This window comes from Pelodiscus sinensis, chromosome 6, assembly GCF_052426305.1.
Source record: "Pelodiscus sinensis isolate ZL-2025 chromosome 6, ASM5242630v1, whole genome shotgun sequence".
Taxonomy (NCBI): Eukaryota; Metazoa; Chordata; order Testudines; family Trionychidae; genus Pelodiscus; species Pelodiscus sinensis.
The window spans coordinates 68,508,670-68,530,488 of NC_143057.1; the positions used below are offsets into that span (position 1 = coordinate 68,508,670).

At 41.1% G+C, this 21,819-nt stretch overlaps 1 protein-coding gene across 6 annotated transcripts in view; it reads left to right on the top strand.

Annotated features, from left to right (window-relative positions):
• Positions 1-21,819, top strand: part of LOC102463874 (solute carrier organic anion transporter family member 4C1) — a 177,200-nt gene that overhangs the window by 72,264 nt on the left and 83,117 nt on the right. For all 6 annotated transcript variants that reach the window (XR_012904799.2, XR_012904798.2, XM_075932072.2 and 3 more), the window contains exons 8-9: positions 5,031-5,226; positions 13,646-13,799. Coding sequence is in view for 4 of the 6 variants with exons in the window: in XM_075932072.2 (XP_075788187.2) it covers positions 5,031-5,226; positions 13,646-13,799 (350 nt within the window). In the remaining 2 variants the exon portion in view is untranslated. The remainder of the gene's footprint in view (positions 1-5,030; positions 5,227-13,645; positions 13,800-21,819) is intronic.

Here is a 21,819-nt window from a genome sequence, read left to right on the forward strand (position 1 = left end):
GTAAAGTAAGCTCAGCTGTGAAAATTAAGTTGGAAATTAAGCTAATTGGTGAACAAAATAATGAATGGACTGTGTATTCCAACCATCACCACATTTGAGTCGTGAAAGGAAGATTTGGAGAAAAAAATGGCTCATGGCATGAGTTTGACGAGAGTCGCTTCCACCCCCACCATATGTAGTGACTGGACCATCTTCATCCTAATACTGAATGATGTCCTGAGCAGATTATTTTGGAGGGAGGGAGTCAGATGACACTGCTACCTCCACCACCTCTTGCTGGACCTGAACACTACTTGGGAGATAAGACCTTGTCTCTCCCAACTCCTTCCAATACGTTCTTTTCCCTTTTCTATTTTATTTCATCTCTTTATCTCCTTTTTACTTTTGTCTAATTAGAATCTGGCTTAGTTGATCAAGACTGCATATTTGGCAATACTGTGACTGTGACCAGAAAGAGGCAGCTAAAAGCAATAACCTAAACAAGTTTGCCTGATCTCAGAGTATCTGATAAGACTGTGTGCCTTGTCTGTGTTTTTCCAGTGAACTTTGCAAGTGAAAATCAACCAGATTTGTCTATCTTTTGTATTCTGTTCTATCCCTTTTTGTGTGCGTTTGTCTTATTTTGTCATCCAGGAATTGGGACCAGACTTTAGCAACATGAGCAAGAACAACAGTTTCAACCCATCTCAAGTAATTATCTCTTCTTTTTTCTGAAAAGGGCAGCTATTGCTATCTTTAATACCATCTACATCACTTGCAGAAAAAGTTTCTTTTTCCTTTCTAAAGGCTTTCTCCAGCTAAAGGGAAAGAGAATGTGTAATATGCTTCAAATGTTTTAATGTTCCTCTTTTTCTGTATCTTTAATTAAAGGCTTAAAGTTTTTTTAATGGTGTGTTTGCCATGATCCTTCTTAATGCATGTGTCATGGGCTAAATTGGCATGTGGCCAGGATTTATAACTGAATTTAGCTTGCTAGTTAAATAATTAGCTTTTCTGGCCCATGGTGTCTCCTGGTGGGGAGTGTGAGAAGAACACTGTTCCATGTACCTCATACTAAGAAGGCTGAAGTCTCCATATAGCAAACCCAGAGCCTTGTTTAAAACTATTATTGAACAGGGACTGGGTTATATTAACACCTTTGATTCTTTGGGTTCATATATTCCATCTAAATTAATTCATTAGACATCATAGTCGTAAAAATGTCTTGAGTCCTGTTGGCAAGATAGTTTCCACTTTTGCTACCTCTGGTGAATATCATTTATGGTTTTCTTTGGCTAGAGATGTTTAAAACATTAATCCATAGGAAATTAGGTGGTAATATGAATGTCACTTGAAGTCTGCTTAACTTCGAAATTATTTTAGGATGAATGAGATGAAAGGGAATTGGGAATTGGGAATTTTTTGTTTCCAATGAATGCCTCTTTGCTTCCCCTCCAATTACTCTTCACCCTACATACCCTAGCGAGGCCGCTCGACTCCTGTTATTGCAGTGGTACTCAACTCATTTCAGTCCACGGACCACCAGGTCAATCTCAAAGTTTTCGTGGACCACCTCCTTTTTGAGACATAATCAGAAACATTTTTATGACTATGTTGTCTAATGAATTAATTTAGATAATTTTGAGAAAAAAGAGAAGACAACAAACATTTTGTTTTGAAATTTATTTCTTATTAACAGATTTTTTTATACTCTTCTCACTGACAAACTTTTCAACGTTTGGAGTGGGACTTGATAATGAATAACGAATATCACTTTCCACTGCAAGCCGATTCCTCTGTTTAGACTTAACGTGCAACAAACACAAAAATCCAGTCTCACATGTATAAGTTGATGCAAATGGCAAAAGAAATCTGATTACATGTGCTGACAGATTTGGGTAACTCCTGGTCATGCTGGCCCCAAATTTCTCGATGGTAGACTGCTGGTACACGTCTTGAGCCGCAAAATCATTTTTCAGATCCAAGAATTCCTCCTGCAGATCCTCTGGAACACTATTAACATCTGTTGTAAATGGATTCCTGATGAAAGATAATCCATACCTTGTCCTGTCCACCTCCGGAAAGTATCGTTGGAATTCATCTCTTAGCTTCCGTAAATGATAAAGAATTTGTGTCCAAATGGCTTCCTTTTCCCCGAGCATGGCATCCACATATGGAAATTGAACCAAATTATTGCCTTCGACTCTTACGATCCAGAGATCCAATTTGTCAAGAAAAGCCTTGATGATGCTTTGGTGAGAGAACAGATCTGCACCTTTCCCTTGCAGCTGAAGATTCAGTTTGTTCAAGATTTCAAAAATATCAACAAGATGCGCAAGTTCTAAATTTGACTGCGTCAGCACATTTCAGAATTCCTCTCTCCCTTGAGCCTGGAGAAATAAATCCAACTCCTCTCTCAATTAAAAAACTCTGTTGAGTATGTTCCCTGCTGACAACCACCGTACAGAAGTGTAGAACAGCAAAACATCGAAGTTGGAACCCATGTCCAGGTAAAATCTTTTGAACAGCCTGGTGTTCAGAGCCGATGGTTTGATGTGATTCACCACTTTCACTAACCCTTTGAAAATGGCGTTCAGTTGATCAGGCAATGTTTTTGATGCCAAAGCTTCCCTATGAATGAAACAATGAACTCTGATTACCATTGGAGCACGCTGTTTCACCAGCATTTGGAAGCCCAATCTTGAGCCCAGCATGGCAGGTGCATCATCAGTGGTGACACCCACAAGATTTACCCAGTCCAGACCATGTACTTCAAATAAATAGTTAACAATTTCCATCACTTCCTGAGCCTTTGTGGTGGTATCAAGAGTCTTACAAAAAAGAAACTCGTCTTTGAAGTCTCCCTCAACCATGTATCGTGTGAACATCAATAGCTGAGAGCACAATGCGACATCAGTCGATTCATCCAATTGTATGGCAAACAACGGATACCTTCTTTATTTCTTCCACAACTTATTCACTGATGTTCTGTAATATCTCATTTATCCGTCTTGATACTGTGTCATTAGAGACAAATATATCATTCAGCTTCCTTGCTGCTTCTTTGCCAAGAACAAGACACTACATCTCTTTTGCACAGGAGAGAACAAGTTGCTCTACAATGGTATGAGGCTTCTTGGCCTGTGCACCTTTGTATGCAACAATAGAGGAAGTGCACACTGCATTGCTTGTCTTATTGTAGAATGCACTTGTTGCGTCAAGGCGCTGCCGTTTCAGACCTGATAACCGCCACTCAAAATAATCTTCATCCTTTTGCAACAAGTTGGGGTGACACTTTTCGAGATGGAGTTTCAGCTTAGCCAGCTTCATTGAGTCATTCCCCAAGACTTTGAAACAAATAACACATTGTGGCAAATCTATGCCTTCTTTTTCTTGACAAGTGAAGCCGAATTTGTTGTAGTCCTCTGAATACTTATGCTTGACATTTCTTTCTGTCATTGCCATTATAAGCAAACTACACCACACCTGTAAAACAGCATATGTAGCACAGGATGAATGACACAGCAACCGCTCAGCACGATGGCGGCAGCTACACTGACGCTCAGAGCCTCAGACGGAAGTTACTGGCAACACAGTGCCATTGCGTCCTAGGTGACGCTATGGATGATGTGCCGCATGCTTGTGAACACGATGTAAAACAGCCTAATGGCTGTGGACCACCGAAAAAGTCACCATGGACCATCAGTTGAGAACCACAGTGTTATTGGCTCTCTTCTCCCATGGGACTTTCATGTTCTGTGGTGCCAGCAGCTGTGGGATGTGGAAACTTATGATTAAGAAACGGAAGTGGGATTGGTGTGGGGTTTATTTTATGACACCACAGTGATCTATGTTAAATATGATTTTTAATATCAGTATGTTCATTAATGGGCTAGAGAAACAGCGTAAACAGCATCTAAATGAAATGATGCTATCAATGGGGACTGCTGAATGAAACAACGCCAAAAAACGTGGGTATACAGATTAGATGTGGAAATAAAATAACAATGAATGGACATGTTGAGAAAAATACAAGTAAAATACCATGAAATAATTTAATTCAAATAAGATATTCAGTTTCCTGGAGCAGTGTGAAAAGCAGAACATTAGGCTACTGGTGTGCTGAGTCCACAGCCTTATTGTTAAGATTCTGTAGGCATTATGAAAAAGCAGAAGTTTAAGGCAGGTAAGAAGAGTTTTGCAGATGGGAATCTCTTTTCAGACATGAAGGGAAGAATGAGAGCAAGTGCGGAGGTGCTTGTTTTAAAATTTAACAAGTGTGTGATGGCATCATGGGCTGAGCAAAGGTGAATTGGACTCTTTTGCTTATCAATAGCTACTTCATACTACAATTACTGCCATAGGAATCATTCACTCAATTTCCTCTTTTGTCCACAGTGAAGGAGCTTTTTGCAGGAGTTGTTTGTTACCTCAGTTGTTATACTACTACTTATCCTAGTTAGCTATGATTGATGCAGGTATTTATTTCTATTCCTTCTTTGCCTTCCTGTCAGGCTTCATCCTATTATTTTTTCTGGGTTTATTTTTAACCTCAGAAAATCCTCAGAAAATGGGGTAGGGAGACTGTCTGACTAGGGGATTGGAGGACCAAATAGCCCAATATCTGCACATCCTTGGAACTCATAGAAAATCTTGTGCTGAATATAGCAGTAGGCTGAGTGGAGGAAGATTCCAGCTGGCTGAAGGGTACACTAAAGAAGTAAATGCTTTGAGTGTGTGAGAGAATGCTATATTAATCTGATGTATTTACCACACAAACTAGGATTGGGCTGTGCCTTTCATAATAAGTAGTATGAATCAACAGCTGAATAATGAGAGACCATAGATATATACATATAAATCTAAAAAGAATCATTAAGTTATTTTGTGAGAGCTGTAATAATAGTTTATTCATGCCTTTTGAAATTCTAATAATGACAAACTCAGGATACATCGCGATACATTTTATTATTTCAAATATGAAATTTCTCTAAATTGCTTAATTATGCATTGCATTTTTGTGTAACTACTGGTATCTCATTTTCCTCTAGGACTTGTATTAATTCCAGGAGCAGCACTAGGCCAAATCATAAGTGGCTTCTTGGTTTCCAAGTGCAAAATGGATTGCAAAAATGTAATCAAGTTCATTTTAGGTACTTGCTCAGTGGCACTAGCATTAAACACAGTGATTGTGTTTGCAAAATGTGGGAACGAACCATTTGCAGGTGTCTCCGAAACATATAACGGGTAAATATATTTTATTTTTTTATGGGCTTGGTAGCAATGTTCAAACCTAGTAAACTATTTTACAGTGTATAAATACACTTTTCAAATGGTCTTGTTAAGCTTTCTTTAATGTATGAAAAACACCTTTTGACAAAGCGGAGATTCCTCTCCATAGTTGAGTCCTCCTAGCAATAGATGAAAACAAGAAAAATTCAGAGTTCTTGTGATGTTGTATACAAGGGTGTGGCAGGCTGACTATGCTCAACTCTTATTTCTCTACTTCTTGCAGATGTGGCCAGGTCTTGTAGTTGCTTAGGTTAGATGTTTCTTTGAAGAAAGTTTTTTTTCTTAACCTTTTCAGTTTCTGTCAGTGCTCATTTAATGTATGCAGGTTTTTTTCTTGATAGAGATTCCCACCCCGTGCTCTTTCATTGAAACACATTGAAGAGATTGAAGTCCTACCTTTGCTGCTTTTACAGTGAACGATCTGCAACCAGTGGGCCTCTTATTGTATCCATTCTTTCTTAAAGACTGGGAGAATTCAGCTGTCAGAGTAAAGAGAGACTTAGCCCTGTCATTTTACTTTTTCTGTGTATACCTTCTTCTTGGCTGAAAAGCACTTAAAGCCCAGCAACTTAACTGGTAAATTGATCTTGCTGTAGGTGGAATGAGTTAGGCCTCGTTTGAAAGAAATGTGAGCAGGTATCATCATGTCAGTCATTTATGCCAGTCATGCACGGAACCAGTGCTCTTGCCTTGATGGATAAAGAGCATGGACTGCATCAGTGTTACCTTTTTGGCCTGCAGAATGGCCCTAGCTAGTGGCAATCTAAACAAAAGTGTTTTTGTTCACTTGGGATATAACTATACAGCCCATAGAGCAAGACTTACAACCTAGGTCAGCAGACTTGGGGTAGCATAGCTCATGTTAGTGCTCTCAGAATACCTGGTAGACAGCATGTTGAAATCATGACTTGGGCAGGATATTAGGTTCTAAAGTCCATCCTCCTTTCTTGGCTTCAGAGCCTGAGTTTCAGACTGAACTGCAACTTAAAAGTGTTGTCTTCACAGCTATTTTAAAGTGCTAGCACAAGCCCTGGTAGCCCAGCTATTAACCCTGGCAGGAAGGCTTATGGGGCGGTTTAGATTGTGTCACTCCTCCTATGCATCTCCCTTAGTTATCTGAACTGTTTTCTGGAGACAGAGCTTAATTAAGCCTTCTTGACCCTGATTCAGTAGTTCTTTCATTCTTCCTAAGTCTTGTTACCTCCTGTGTACCTTAACGATTTACTTCTAATTTTATGGGTGAATCAATGAAATATGGTCTCTTGGGCCAGATGCTCCCTTCGACCCATTCTTCTTCTCTTTTATTGTATCAATGGATACTGGTCTGTAATATGGTCAATAACAATCTAGGCACTAGAATGCTTTAATTGTATTCAAATCAAATGAGAGCTACCCTTTTCCTATTTACATTTTTGCAAAAAGGTCCCCTACATTAATAGAATTCTAGTCTGAATGCAACTTCTTCTGAAAAATTTTTAAAGAGAATCAGTCAGAACAGTGTTCAACTAAAAGTACATTATATTTTAACCTTACTTTCAGAACAATGGGATTCAGAAGAGTATACTCCTAGGAATCGTTTTATATTCCAGTGGATAAGTGCCATCCACCCAGACAGTTATAGCAATATCTTAGTATGCTTTTTACTCATGGCTGGGGAGTGTGTTCACAAATAGAGAATTTTTGTTCCTTATTATTATAGTTGTGCTTAGATATTGCACCTGGGATGGGACCTCATTACGCTCCAATTACAATAATAAGTGATAGCTCCTGACTCAAGGAACTTTCATACTGAACACCAGACTTGCTTTGTTTGTAATAGAGGTGGAATGACTTGTCTAACTAGAATCCAACTCTAGTGTTCTATCCATTGAACTATACTAGTTGTGTTTGAAACTTTCAATTAGTCTGATTCTGGTGCTTGTATCTGTAAGGATTCTTGTCTCTTTCTGTTAGTTGATTTTGACTTCCTGAGCAACTTCAGCATTTCCATTTGACACCAGGTCTCCATGCTACATCTCAAAATGATTATCTCTGATATCTACTTGTCTTTGGTGCATTTGAAAGTAAAAAAGTTTAATGCATTCTAATATAGCATAAGAAAGATAACAGTTACAGCTTACATTGTTGTACCTGAAAATTATTTGGTGTTTCAATAGCCTTCTAACTTTATATTCTAACTCTGTCAGTCTTTATGAAAGCATAACATATGATGCTTTGGAAGAGTATTTCTAGTACTCTTATTTTAATTTTCCATTCAAAAAATTAAAAAAATGAGTTAAGACCAAAAAGCTACTCATTTAATGAGATATTTTCAAAGACACAAATGGAAGATGAGAACTTGAGAATGGCCATACTGGGTCAGATCATTGGGACATCTATCCCAGTATCCTGTCTTCTGACAGTGGCTGGTGACAAATGCTTCAGACAGAATGAATAGAACAGGGCAGTTAAGTGATCCATTTCCTGTTTCCCTTTTTTGGTATTGAAATTTAGGGACATCCAGAGAAAGGGGTTATGCCTTGACCATATTGTATAATAATAATTGATAGACTTGTCCTCCATGAACTTATCTATTTTTGTGTGTGTGTGAAGCAGCTTGAGTTTTGGCCTTTGCAATATTCCCCATCAATGAGTTCCACAGGTTAAGTGTACATTGTTTTAAAATTGTTGCCTATTAATTTCATTGGGTGAGCACTCGTTCTTATGTGAAGGAGTAAATAACACTTCTTTATTCACTTTCACTACACCAGTTCTGATTTTATAGACTTCTTTCGTATTCTCTGAAGTAATTTCTTTTCTAAAATGAATAGTGCAAATGTTTTAAATCTTTTCTTTTAAATTTTTCCCTGATCATTTTTGTTGACCATCACTGTACTTATCCTGCCTCACCCACAAAAAAGTATATATTAAAACTCGGAAGACAAGAACTTCACAGAGTATTTCAGATGTGAGTGAATCATGGATTCATATGATATTTAGTATCTTATTATCTATCCCTTTTCTAATGATTCCTAATATTCTATTATATTTTTTTACTGACACTAAACATTAAGCAGATGTTTTCAGAGAACTATAGATGATGACTCCAAAATCTTTCTTGAGTAATAGTTAATTTATAACTTATCATTTTGTATGTGTATTTGGGATTATGTTTTCCAATGTGCATTATTTTCCACCAGTCAACATTCAGATGTTCAATGTTTGATCCTACAGTTTAATTATGATAAACATTTATGCAGTTTGAAATGCTGCATTTGTTGTACTTGAATGAATTACATGGGATCTTTTTCAGGGGGATACTGCAAAACACCACATTTATAGATAATGTAACATTCTGTAATATGCATATAGTATGTTATACATACATACATACTCCCACACCCACAAACATACATGCACGCACATACCATCTTGTTGATGTTATAGTTACCAGTCTGTTACTCACATTTACTCACTGGTCAGGTGAGTTAAATTCAAGAGATGGAGGAGCTGAGTTTCTGCCAGTTTGGACTGATGCTCTGAGCTTGACCAGATGAGACCCAAAGATTCATGCAAGATACCTCATCTTTTATAGGACTTTTCTCCCATTCAGGTCTATACATTTTGACCTGCCAACTCTTAATCAGTCACAATCAGTTCTTGAGTGATAGAAATGTAGCCGTGTTAGTCTGGGGTAGTTGAAGCAAAATGCAGGACAATGTAGCACTTTAAAGACTAACAAGATGGTTTATTAGATGATGAGCTTTCGTGGGCCAGACCCACTTCAGTTCTTGTAACATCTGTCTATCTGGAAGTCGTTTTTCATTGTCATCCACTATCAGTATGATGGTGCCTCCTTCTGGTGTTGCTTCAAACTGCCTTAATTGTCTTGGTTAGAAGTGCTTGTTTCTAACTTCAAGGCTTTCTGTCTGTCCTGCATTGGTCTCCTTTTACAACAGGCTCATTTGATATTGCCTTGGTGTCCCTGAATCTCCAGCTCCTCCTTTGTTCATCTGGATGCTGAGGTATCCTTCAAGTTTTTATCTCTTTTCAGACGCTCACATTCCTCACTCATTCACTTTCCCCCAAGAACTAAATAATTGTTTCACATAGGCAGAGGAATATAATTGCCTTTGTAAGGTATCCAATGTAATTCTAATATAAAACTTCTGTTAGTACAAACTTTTAATCATTTATTATATTTTCTTTATAACATAACCTGTATCCTAATTATTCCTAAGAGAAACAGTGTGATCATGCTGAATCACAAGGATCCTTATGGTCTTTCTCTTTCTGCCTTGATGGATGCAGACACACAGATACAGATAAGAAGTCTGCCGGATGCATCTTTACTAATGGTCTAAAAGATGGTTCCTCTTTGCTAACGAGGAAGGGAGATTGGCAGACTTACAGTTGCGTGGAATTTATTCTCATACTAGCCAGTACGCAGTATTTATTTATTCCATCACTAACCATTAAACTACATTACACAAGACATAATTACATTATAAAACTCTGTTTTCTACACTTTGAGCATAAATACTCTACAATTTAATTTGCTTGTTCTTAAAATATTTGGAATTCATATGTGTCTTAAGAGAATAATTGAAGAGTAAATAGCTTATATAAATGTTTATAGCTATCTGCGTATTGTACTGATGATTAACCCAAAAAATCCTATTTGATTAAAGATGGTACCAGCAGAGGGACCTTTCAAATGTTCAGGCTTTCGCAGCAAGCTAATGTGGTAGTATGAAACACTCCTGTCACCCAAAGTCTTTAGGGATTTAAATTATTCCTATTTCATAAATAGATAAAAAGGCACACATTCCTATGAGTCACGCAGAATAAAACAAGAAAATAGGTCTCCTGAAACTCAGACAACCCATCAGCAGCCAGTTATTCTATCATGGAGTAACAAATTACAACTGAAGATCTGCCAAAGAGCCAGATGGTGTTGTGGAAAATAACTTCCATGCTCCGGTACCTAGGGATTCTAGCTTCCTTTTAAAGATAACCATAAACATGAGTGATATGCAGTGCAACTGGGTAAATGACTTCTCAATATTCTGTTGCAATTCCACATTACTGAAATTTAGAAAAGGACTTAATATGTTGTCAGAATAATATGGTGAAAAACATAAGACCTTTAGTTTTATTAATAATTAACAGAATTATATGTTCTAACTTTTCTGTCTTTTGCTTTTGCTACCACATATTGAACTTTTTGGTGGCCTCAAGTGGCTCCAAACCAAATGAATTCAAGTGACCCCATGCACTCCCTACAATGTGCATGAAAGAGGTGTCCGTGTCCTAAATGGTCTAAGAAAACAGTGATCTTAAATATCAGATTTAGCCATCACTTACGTGCTGAAGTATACCCAGGAATAGTGTTACATATCTTCCAAACAAACAAACAAAAACAAACAAAAAAAGACGGAAATTGTAGCGCAAGTTAGAAACAGAGAAATGGAGATACTTTACATGAAGTGAATAAGGCACATTTGTCATATTTTAATGGATCGGCTGGAGTTCACTTTACGTGAATTATTTTGGGGGCATTCCCCAGTCTGTGATCATACATGCCTGATGATCACAATGTTCCCTTCTGGATTTGGTGTCTATGATTCTATAGTATTATTCTTTGAATTAAAATCAAAAGTTTTCTCTCTCACATAATAGGAAAATGACATAAAACATGGAGTTTGACCTGTAGGCGGTTTCAATGGTAGAATAAATAACTAGATTCAAAACTGAATAAAGCAGATACTTTCATGACACAGTATCATAGTGAGAAATTCTTAAAGTTTTTTAATCATTAAAATGTGAAATAAGACACATCAATGAATGATGACTGCTCACAAACTACTAAAGAGAAAAGTGAGAATAAGAGCAAAATGTCTCTTGTATGTTTAAATGCAAAAACACAATAATGCAAATTTAAATTTATACACTTAATAGCTAGGATTTTCAAAGGAACTGAAGGGAGTTATTTGGCCAATTGCTAATGAAATTCAAAAGAGTTGGATACCTATCTGTATCTTACTATAGGTTGGACCTCCAAAAAATGGGACACCCTCATCCAGCAACATCCATGGTCTGGCAGGGAATGCCAGTGTCAAGAGGCCTGGCAGCTCGGAGTCCAATGGCACTGGGTCTGGGATTGGGGCTGGAGCCCCAGTAACACAGCTGGGGATGCAGCAGCCCTAGTAGCAGAGCCAGAGAGGTGGCAGTCCGGGCAGCCAGGGTCACAGCAGCACGGCAGCCCAGCGGAGGGGTCACTGGGGCAGCAGCAGAGAGGAGAGGTGGGCTCGGGGCTATTAGCAGGGAACCTCCCATGGTCTGGCAAATTCCCTTGTTCGGAACCAGTCAGGTTCCAAAGGTGCTGGACCAGAGACGTCCAACCTGTACACTGAAAAACACTGGTTTACAAGTCGTGTCCTGACTTTGTTAGGTTTTAAGGTTAAACAGCCTTACATTTCACATAACCTGCATCCTTGCACATATCATAGTACCCCAAAATCTTTAATCCTCAACACCTGTAGATAGGAAAATACTGCTATCTACATTTTACAGATGGGAAACTAAGGCAGAGAGAGACTTGCCTAAAATCACATAGGAAGTCTGATGGAGCAGGGAATTGAAGCTAGCTCTCTCATGCCCCGACTTGATGTCTTCACATAGCTACACATTAGCACAGCGGTGGCAAATACTAGCTTGTGGGCCAGATCCAGGTGGCCAAGGTTAGCTCCTGGTGAGCCCCCTCCCTGTGTTATCCTGCACAGCTGCAAGTACTGGCGATTGCAGCTCCCATTGATTGTGAATTGCTGTTCCCGGCCAATAGGAGCTTCAGGAAGCAATGTCCCAATCCATGCCCTTTCCCATCATTCCCATTGGCTGGAAATGGTGATTTGTGGCCAACAGGAGCTATGATCACTGGGACCTGTGGCCATAGAGGTAAATATATTAGTGGTGGCCCACCAGTGGCTAGCCCTGGTGAACAGCCACCATGTTGTTATCCATCTTGTCTACAAAAGAAGCCAACTTCAAGGAAAATTAGTACAGAAGTTTTAAAATTTGGAATATCTAACAAATTTTAAAAAACCATTGATTTGAAAAGGGCACACCTCACTATGGGAAAAGGTTATATATGGGAAATTCTAGCCTAAGAGGAAAAGAGAATTTTGTTGAAAACTGTGAACGTCTGAAACAGAACTCTGCTGGAAAATCTTTTGTCTCCCCAACTTTACGGTATCTTTGTGTGCATTAAGAGAATGAACTGTTGTGTACTGTGACAGTCAGGAGTTTCAAAGTCATTGTTATTCTGTCCCAACACTGTGAGAGAGTCTTTTTAATTTGCTTCTCATATTTACTTTAACAGTTTAACATTCAATTTCAGCTATAGATCTATAGTGACTTTGCCACTCTGGAAGTGAGAGGATTAAACATTTGTAACTGTAGAATAAAAGAGTTAAGAAACTTCTTTTATTGTTATCACTTCCCAGAGAAGCTATGCAGCTCTGGGACAGAACTTAGATGTTGTCTTGCCACTGTACAGTGTGCACATGCAGCTTTCTTGGTGTTTGAACAATCCAGATGTCATCTGCTAATCTAGAATATATCTGAGAGTTTGTTTATTCGAAAACTCCTCCCAAATGGTAAGCACAAAGACCACCAAATTTGGCATACAGATCCCTCCTATTATAACTTAAAGCAAGGTAAGGGTTTGGTTGTGCCAGGAAAATGGAAAGTGCTGGAATGAGATTCCGTCTCTTTTCTGCATGGTTTTCTGTGAAGTAATCACCAGGTAGGTTAAAGGAGCTTGCTGGGGGGGCATGCTTCCCTTCCCATAAGGGACTGCTCCAGCCCTGAGCCTGTATGTGTACTTTATATGGGGGGGCGGGCGGGCTGAAGCTTTCCCTCCCTATACCCCCACCCCCCGATTTGTATGGGAACATTGCTGCCTGTTTCCCTTTGTCAGGGAGAAAAGGGAAAGTGCACAGTTTGCTGCATTCCTCACTCTGGCTGGGGAACACAGTGAGCAGATGAACCTAGACCTGCCCCAGCTGGGGGACATGCACTGTCAGATGCATTGAGTATGCAAATTAGAATTTTTTTCCTTTAATATTTCAGTATAGCAATTTTAGGTATTACAATAGGTATACATTTTTCAGAGGAGTGTGATCTTTACATTTCTAGATAGTTTGAATTTCATTATTGTAGTAATGTATTTATATTGTAGTACATGTATATTTCATTTATTGTAGTAATGTAGAACTGTAGATTAGCAAATGAATGTTCCAATGCTGACTCATGTCTCTCTATTGCAAGTTATTCTTAAACTGAGAATGAAATATATTGTTTACTCATACTCTATTTAATCTTTACCTTACAGAACAGGCAAGTTACAGAACTTGACAGCACCATGTAATGCTAACTGCAACTGCTTACGCTCCTTCTATTACCCAGTTTGTGGCAGAGATGAAGTCCAGTATTTTTCTCCCTGTTTTGCAGGATGTACATCTTTTTCTGTTCAAAAGAGGAAAAAGGTATTTTATATTATGTCTTTAACAGTTTATATTTTATCTTGGATTCTTAGCAAAATTTGTATACCATTTATAATTGTTAAATGCAAGAGAATTGTTTCTATTACAACAAAACAGTGAATCAACGCTAGCTTTTAAATACATAATTGGTAACTTAAAAAAAGAAACCAAATTAAAACCCCTCTTTGAATCTATAAGTGAATATTCCATTTCAATGGAATGAGGGATCTAGTGCCTCATAGTTGTTACCTGTCTGCAGCGTTTTGTTGCAAATGTAGTTTTGTGACAATTCCAGCATTGCACTCATTCTGTAAAACCAGAAATGGAGTAGCAGAAGTTGCTACTATTGCTAGTTTTTAGTGTCAAAAACAGCTTGTGATTTTTAAGAGCACACCTGGATTTTGAGATTTAATATGTATTTACAAATTACTTTGAATTTTCTTTATGTTGCATACATTTTTTTCTCTAAATCAGGCTCTAACTGCCATCATGCAGAAATGAATTATTTTTTCCAGCATAGGATTTTCCAGCACGGTTCATCACCAGGCTTGTTAGGGTCAAAATAATTCTAAAAGCTGTTGGCTTTCTGTGTAAGGGTGCTAAAGGAATCTAGGATGGTGGGGGCAATAACATTTTGTTTATGTTGGAATCTTAAGAGTAATTATTTTGGGATATAATAGTAATCTATTTTCAAGAATAGATTTTGAGATGTCAAAGTGACAAATTCTTAGTCAAGAGTAATGCTGATTACAGCCAGAGAAGAGGAATTTTAGGGATGAGGGAGTTGTACTGGTTCATACTGCTCTTTGCTGCAAAGCACTTCTTGTTTTAAGAGTTAAGTCCTGCTCTGCTGAATGTTTCTCTAAATTCTTGCAGGACTTAGTTCTGTAGGTGGTGCACCTTGGGAAACAGGAAGCACACAGTGCTACAGTTCCATCTGTACCAAAAGGATGTTTTAAGGAGTTGCCAAGTTCCTTTAGCCACGTAGAAGTATAAAAATGGCACCTCAGGAGAAGGAGGGAAGCCTTTATGTCAGCATTTGGGTCACGACCAAAATATGGGTCGCCATTACATTTCAAACGGGTCGCCAGGTGTCTCTTTAGGTGGTACTCTTAAGGAGCCATTCACACATTTGAAAAGGTCCCGGGCTGGTCAGCTCCACAGCTTGTTTAGTTTTAAAGAGCCATTCACCTGAAGTGGTACTCAACTTACTTGGATTAACAACCTTCAGGCTGTTAAACCAATCAATTGAACTGAATACCATGTCAGTGACTCAGAGCAGAGTAAGGTGGGGTCTCCAACCTTTTTAAGCAGGAGATCACTTTTTGAATTTAAGTGCAATCCAGGATCTACCTCAAACCCAAATACCCTTGCCCCGCCTCCATCGTGCCTCTTCTCCGAGGCCCTGCCCCTACTCACTCCATTCTCCCTCCCTTTCACCAGGCAGGGGCAAAGGGTTGGGGCACAAGCTCTGGTCTTGTGCTAAGGGATTTGGAGTGTGAAGGGGCTCTGAGTTTAGCCTGGGGCAGGGAGTTGGGGTGCAGGAGGGAGTTCAAGGTGCAGATACAGTAAGGGAGTTTGGGACAGGAGGACTCAGGGCAAGAGCAGGGGCTTGGGGTGTAGACGGGGGTACGTGACAGGGGCAGGGGTTGGGATCTGGCTGCATCTGGACATTGTTTACCACAGGTGGCTCCTGGGTGATGGTGCAGTGGGACTAAGGCAGGCTCACCCCTGCCCTGGCCCTGTATCACTCTCAAAAGCAGCCAGCAAACTTCTTCCATCCCAGGCCCTGTTGTGCCCCTCTTCCCGATCTGTGGAAACAGAATACAGTGTGAAAAAAGGGGCACCCTGACATCAGCACCCCTCCTCTCCCTTCCCTGCTCTGTACCACAAGCAGGAGGCTCCTAGGGGGGCAGAGGGAAGCTCCAGGCAAAGGGCAGGAGGTGCACAGCAGTGTGGGGAGGGGCAGCTGATAGCTTCTTGTCAGAGGCTCCAACATCTACCAGTAGATCCCGATCTAATGGTTGGTGACCACTGGAGTAAGGAAATATCCCTGGACATGGGGGGAAAGAAGTTAGAATGCTAGGGAACGCAGAGAAGAAGCAGCGCCCAGCTCAGGTAGATGGGGGTGGCGGCCAGGTGTCCGGGTGTCCTGTTGAGAGGTTTCCAGCTGCCTCGGCTGGGGTTCCTGTGCTGGCATTGGCTGGACAGGCAGAGTTCTTGTCAGCCGACGGTCAGGGCAGTGTGTGTGTGTATGTTTCCGAGAAAAGGTTTAACGTCCGTGCCTTTACTGCTAGGACCGGGGTCCCATGGCAGAGGGTGGCCAGCAGGCCAACAGACGCCCCGTTATATAGGAAGAGCTTATTACATCTTAGATTTCAGCTGCTAGAATTTCATAATTCCTTCGCAGCGGGCAGCCTTGAGGAAAGACTGAAAGATGCCCCAGTGGATCCTGTCACCTGGGAGTGACACAGATCCAAACGCCCAAGCTCTTCCTATAACTGTCCCTTTAGACCGGCTGAAGTTCTTTTAAATTGTGCTTGGTTCTGTTACAGCAACTGAAGGAGGCAGGTTAAAGCTTAAACAGTTACAGGTTTATTAAAGAAGCTTATAAATCATATGGTTACAATGGCTATTGTTCTATTTCTTAACTATTAGCAAAATATAGGTCTTAAAAATGGTTACAAAGAAGATAAAGATAGAAAAATAGAAATAATGGTACCAAGTAACAGCTTACTCTTTCTATGTGTACACTTAAGACAGAGGACCACATCCAGGTACCATTTTTACCCCCTTCTGTGCCTCTCGACTCCAGCATGTCAGGCCAGGGCCGGTCCCTCAATTCCTAGGAAAGACGAAAATACGAGGTGGGCGTCCCCATAGAACCTCGGGAGGTCAAACACCTAACCGGACCAGCAGGTAGAGGGTAGAATGACACTCAAAGTGAGTGTGTGCTGGGCCCATCTTTTATAATCATGGGGTCACGTATTTCTCTTTCTTATCTGTAATGCCAATTGATGCTGGTCTGTCTGCTGTGAGACCAGTTCTTACAAGGAAGTTGTGAACTTAATTTACACTTGTAAGAGAGAATTGAGGTGATTAAATTTTGAAGTACTGGACATTGTTTTCTCAGTGGGAAATTCCTCTTCCTGGGACTGTGTGTTCGAATCAACATAGGGGCCAGCCGCAGCCTCGAGGCCAGCTTATTGACTTAGCTGCTCTCTATCCACATATCTGTGTTTCAGCTTCTCAGGATCAGATGAGCCAGCATAGACTATGCTGATATTATTGCTCCTTCTCTGCCCTGTGCTTCAGAGAGGCAAATAAGATGGATGATATGGAGGCAGGCTGTCTGGCCACAGTTCTGACTGGCTTGCAGCCACGGTGGGCCGAGGTAGGGGCTGGAACTGTGTTCGGGAGCGTAGGGGAGAAAGGCTGGGACTGCGTTGGGGGATGCCACAACAATTCCGAGGATACAACAGTTAGCAAAGCAAATGCAAGCTCAACCATCCTATTAATTTAAGTTCAGGTGAAACTGTTTGGTAAAATACTAAATTTTACTTGTTTTTTTGAATGTGTTTTATGTTTCTAATATTTTTGTAACACCTGTGCGTTGTGTGTGAGACCCCCAGGCCCTGGCTCCCAGCCTCTGAGTGTGTGACTCCCAGCCCCTGGGTGTGACTCTCAGGTCCCTGAGTGATTGAGTCTCACAGTCAGGGGTCTGGGTGGCACCCAGCTCCTCCAGTCCCTGAGTGTGACTCTTAGGCCCTCCAGCCCCCCCAACCCCTCCAGCTCCTGAGAATGACTCCTCCAGCCTCTGAGTGTGGGGTTTAAGCCGAGGGGAATGGTTTGGGGATGAGTGTCTTTCCCCCACCACAACTCAAATAAATGTAGTATTATTTTTTTATTAATGTATTTTCAGTTTTTCTATGAAATAACTACTATGAATATATAAACAGGAGGGGGCACAATTTTATATTCTTGTCTCAGGTGCAAAATTAGCTAGTTACGGCACTGTCCTTTCCCCCGCCCCCATTTTTAATTGCTTTGGGTCACCAAGTCTTCCTGAATTGTCAAAATGGGTCCCCATCTGGAAAAGGTTGGGAACCGCTGGTCTATGTGGAACTTTAGATCCTTACATATTGAAACCTGCTCATGCTTGGTTTATAGACTCCAGATGGCAGCTGCTGCTTCTTGATCTCCCAAAAACAGTGGTTCAGGCCCTTCTGCCTCTGAATTTGAAGCAGGTCATTCTAGTCCATGCTCTCCTGAATTGAGAAGTATCATCACTTTGCCATGTCCCCCTCAGTCACAGTTTTTCCTGTTGTGGAAAATGCTGAAAAGAGCACAGTCGGAGAAGGCAGGCAGAATAGTAGTCATTCAAGGTAAGCTAGAAAATGGCAAGAAAATGGCCTTTTTTGGATATAATTACCAAAGAGAGACTATGCAGAATCTGCGTAAAAAAGCTAAGTTAGACAGGATATGCACAGCCAACTAACCTCATTATACACCGGAATCTGTGAGAGGTGGTGACTATTCCTTATTGAAAGAATGTTAATCTCTCTCTCTTCGTAGAAACGACGAGTCCTGTAGCACCTTGTCGCTTTTTCAGATCCAGACTAACATGGCTACCCCTCTGATCTTTGTAGAAAGACTTTTTAAAAAATCTGGAGCTCTATTAATGTAAAATACAACTAAAATCCACTCAGTTTGTTTACTTGATTCTAAAAGCCTCTGATAGTTTATTGTTAATTACATCTCATTCTCTCATTACTTCATTAAACATTAGCATGTACTTAGCAAAGTCAGAAGGTTGATATTAATAGTTAGCTGACTTCAAAGTGAGTGACTTAATTGAGCTCATGTGAAAGTTATTCATATTATCTTTTTTATACCAGTTCAAGATTATTTGACTTTCTTTTGAGGGATTTATGCCTGAGTTGGAGTGCCATCAGTCTTGAACAAAACCACTTGTTCTTTGAGTGCTTGCTCATGTCCATTCAACATAGTTGTGTGTGCCTGCCGTGTGCACTGGTGCCAGAAGTTTTTCCCCAAGCAGTACCCAGAGGGGCCTGGCTCCCAGTGTCTCCTGGAGTGTCACACACATGCCGCACTACATAGGACTCTCCCTGGCCTCTCCCTCCTCAGTTCCTCCTTAGCTCCAGTGATGGTGCTTTGAACAGTGCTTCGAACAGCATGTTCCAGCCTTAGCTGTAGCAAGCATTCCCTTTGTAGTGTTGATAGTTCTATTTGAACTTGCTAAGTACCTGTGAACTGTTGGACTTGGTTCTGCTTAAAAGACTTTGCCTGGGGGATAAGGCATGCCCCCTCCAATGTTCCTTGTAAGCTGCAGCACAGGACAGCTTCACAGGTGATTAATCAGCTCCGCCCAGTCAGTGAACTCCCTGCATGGAGCCCTGCTGCCCTGACTGGTCAGGGCTGAATAATCTCCTGTGAAGCTGTGCTTCCTGGCAACTTAGGGGAAATACTGGCCTATCCCCCTGCTTCAAAGCTTGCACCATATGCTGCAGGCCCATGCCAGTCAGCAGTCCACATGCTGACTGCTTTCCTTGACTGGGGTAAGGACACATCTTGGACAGGTGTCATATTTGCAGGTCCTTCCGTCCCAGAATCATTAAATAGCGGAGCATTCGTCTTAGAGTGCTCTTAATGGAATCTGTGCTTGCTCTGCAATTGCAAGTGCCCTTATAAGAATAAGGGGAAGAAGAGTGATCATTCTGTGGATAGGCTGGAGAAGGCCCAGAAGGCTCCAAGCCCCGACGTCCGGGTCACCTTCCTTGGTGTTGGAAGTCCGTCTCTCCTCCATGCCAGAGGCCTTCCATGCCATGCAGGACATAAGTGCCATGCCAGTACCGCCGTTCCTGACACCAGTGGGGCCTTGGCATAGGGGAAAGCTGTTGTTTGCCCCCCATCACCTGGCAGAGCGTGATCACACTCTCCTCCGGTGTCCAGAGCTCTCTCCTCTCAAAGTCCCCACTGGTCTGTCCGTGAAAGGGCACAATGCACGGTCCTGTGTTGCTGTAGTCGGCGCACAAACCTTTGGAGGCGAGCATCTCACGGCACCAGCTGCACCGATAGGACAGTGATTCTCCCTATTCATTGCGTTGGCAATGCCACTGAGTAACTATGGCTATAGAGGCCCATCTTGGTACCATTCCCCAGACTTGGAGTGGATCTTCAGGGCGCCGTATCTCCCACAAACACATAGAATGCTCTTGGTCACTTAGGTCTCTGTTGGTGGCTTAGTCCCGGACCAAAGAGGTTCCCACTTCTGTTCTTTGTCTTGGGTGTCAGCAAGTGTTCACTCCTTCAGTGTAGCTTCAGACATGGCTTCTGTTTCTCTGGCACAGCAGTTGGCACAACCCTCGGGTTTGCCCTAGGGCATGCTGTGGCCTTTGTCTTCGTGGCAAGTGCAATGGTCGATGAACTCCCTGGGGCTTTTCAGTTCAGCCCCAACTTTCCTGCCCCCTGCTAGTGTCTCGTGGGTCTCAAGAGGGCATAGGGGCATCAGCCAGTGGTTGGGGTGACTGACCAACCCCCACCTTGTGAGGAAGGTGGGGCCACTCCCCAGAGCTCTGCAAGAAAGCTATGAGACTCTGGAAGTTTTGTGGCATTGTGCTAGAGGCCCATCACTTTCTAGGGGTATGGAATGTGATTGCAGACAATCTCAGCAGAGAGTTCTCCTCTCACCATGAGTGGGCTCTACACACTGAGGCAACCACCTCAGTGGGAAGAACACCTCAGTAGTCCAGCACTCTGGCATTTAATTTCAAAAAGGGAAATTACACAAAAATTACACAAAAATGAGGAGGTTAGTTAAACAGAAATTAAAAGGCACAGTGATTAGAGCCAAATCCCTGCAAGCTTCATGGAAACTTTTTAAAGACACCCTATTAGAGGCCCAACTTAAATGTATACTCCAAATTAAAAAACATAGTAAGAGACCTAAAAAAGAGTCATCGTGGCTTCACCACCACATAAAAGAAGCAGTGAGGGACAAAAAGGCATCTTTCAAGAAGTGGAAGTCCAATCCTAGTGATATAAATAGAAAGGAACATAAACAACTGTGAAATCAAATGTAAAAATGTAATAAGAAAAGCAAAAAAAGATTTTGAGGAACAGCTAGCCAAAAACTCAAAAAGGAATAGCAAACTGTTTTTAAGTACATTAGAAGCAGGAAGCCTGCTAAAAAAACAAGTGGTTCCCCATGACAATCGAGATAAAAAGGAGCAATCAAGGATGATAAAGCGATTGCAGAGAAACTAAATGATTTCTTTGCTTCAATATTCATGGCTGAGGATGTAAGGGAGATTCCCAAATCTGCAGCGTCCTTTGTCGGTGATGAATCTGAGGACTGTCATTAGAGGAGGTTTTGGAACAAATAGAAAAACTTAATGTTAACAAATCACCGGGACTGAATGGCATTCATCCAAGGGTTCAAAAAGAACTCAAATGGGAAATTGCAGAACTATTATCTGTGGTTTATAACCTATCCTTTAAATCGGCTTCCGTACCTAATGACTGGAAGATAGCTAACGTGACATCAATATTTAAAAAGGGCTGTAGTGGTGATCCTAGCAATTACATACCGGTAAGTCCAACTTCAGTACCGGGCAAATTAGTCAAAACAATAGTAAAGAATAAAATTGTGAGGCATGTAGAAGAACATAATTTGTTGGACAAAAGTCAACATGGTTTCTGTAAAAGGAAATCATGTCATACTAATCTATTAGGGTATGTCTACACTGCCACCCTAGTTCGAACTAGGGTGGCTAATGTAGGCATTCGAAGTTGCAAATGAAGCCCGGGATTTAAATATCCCGGGCTTCATTTGCATCTTGCCGGGTGCCGCCATTTTTAAATCCCCCTTAGTGCAGACTCCGTGCCTGCGGCTACATGCGGCCTTGTGGCACTATTCCACGAGGAATAATGGTAGTTCAAATTAGAGATCCTAATTCGAACTACCTACTCCGTGCCGCAGTGTAGACATACCCTTAGAGTT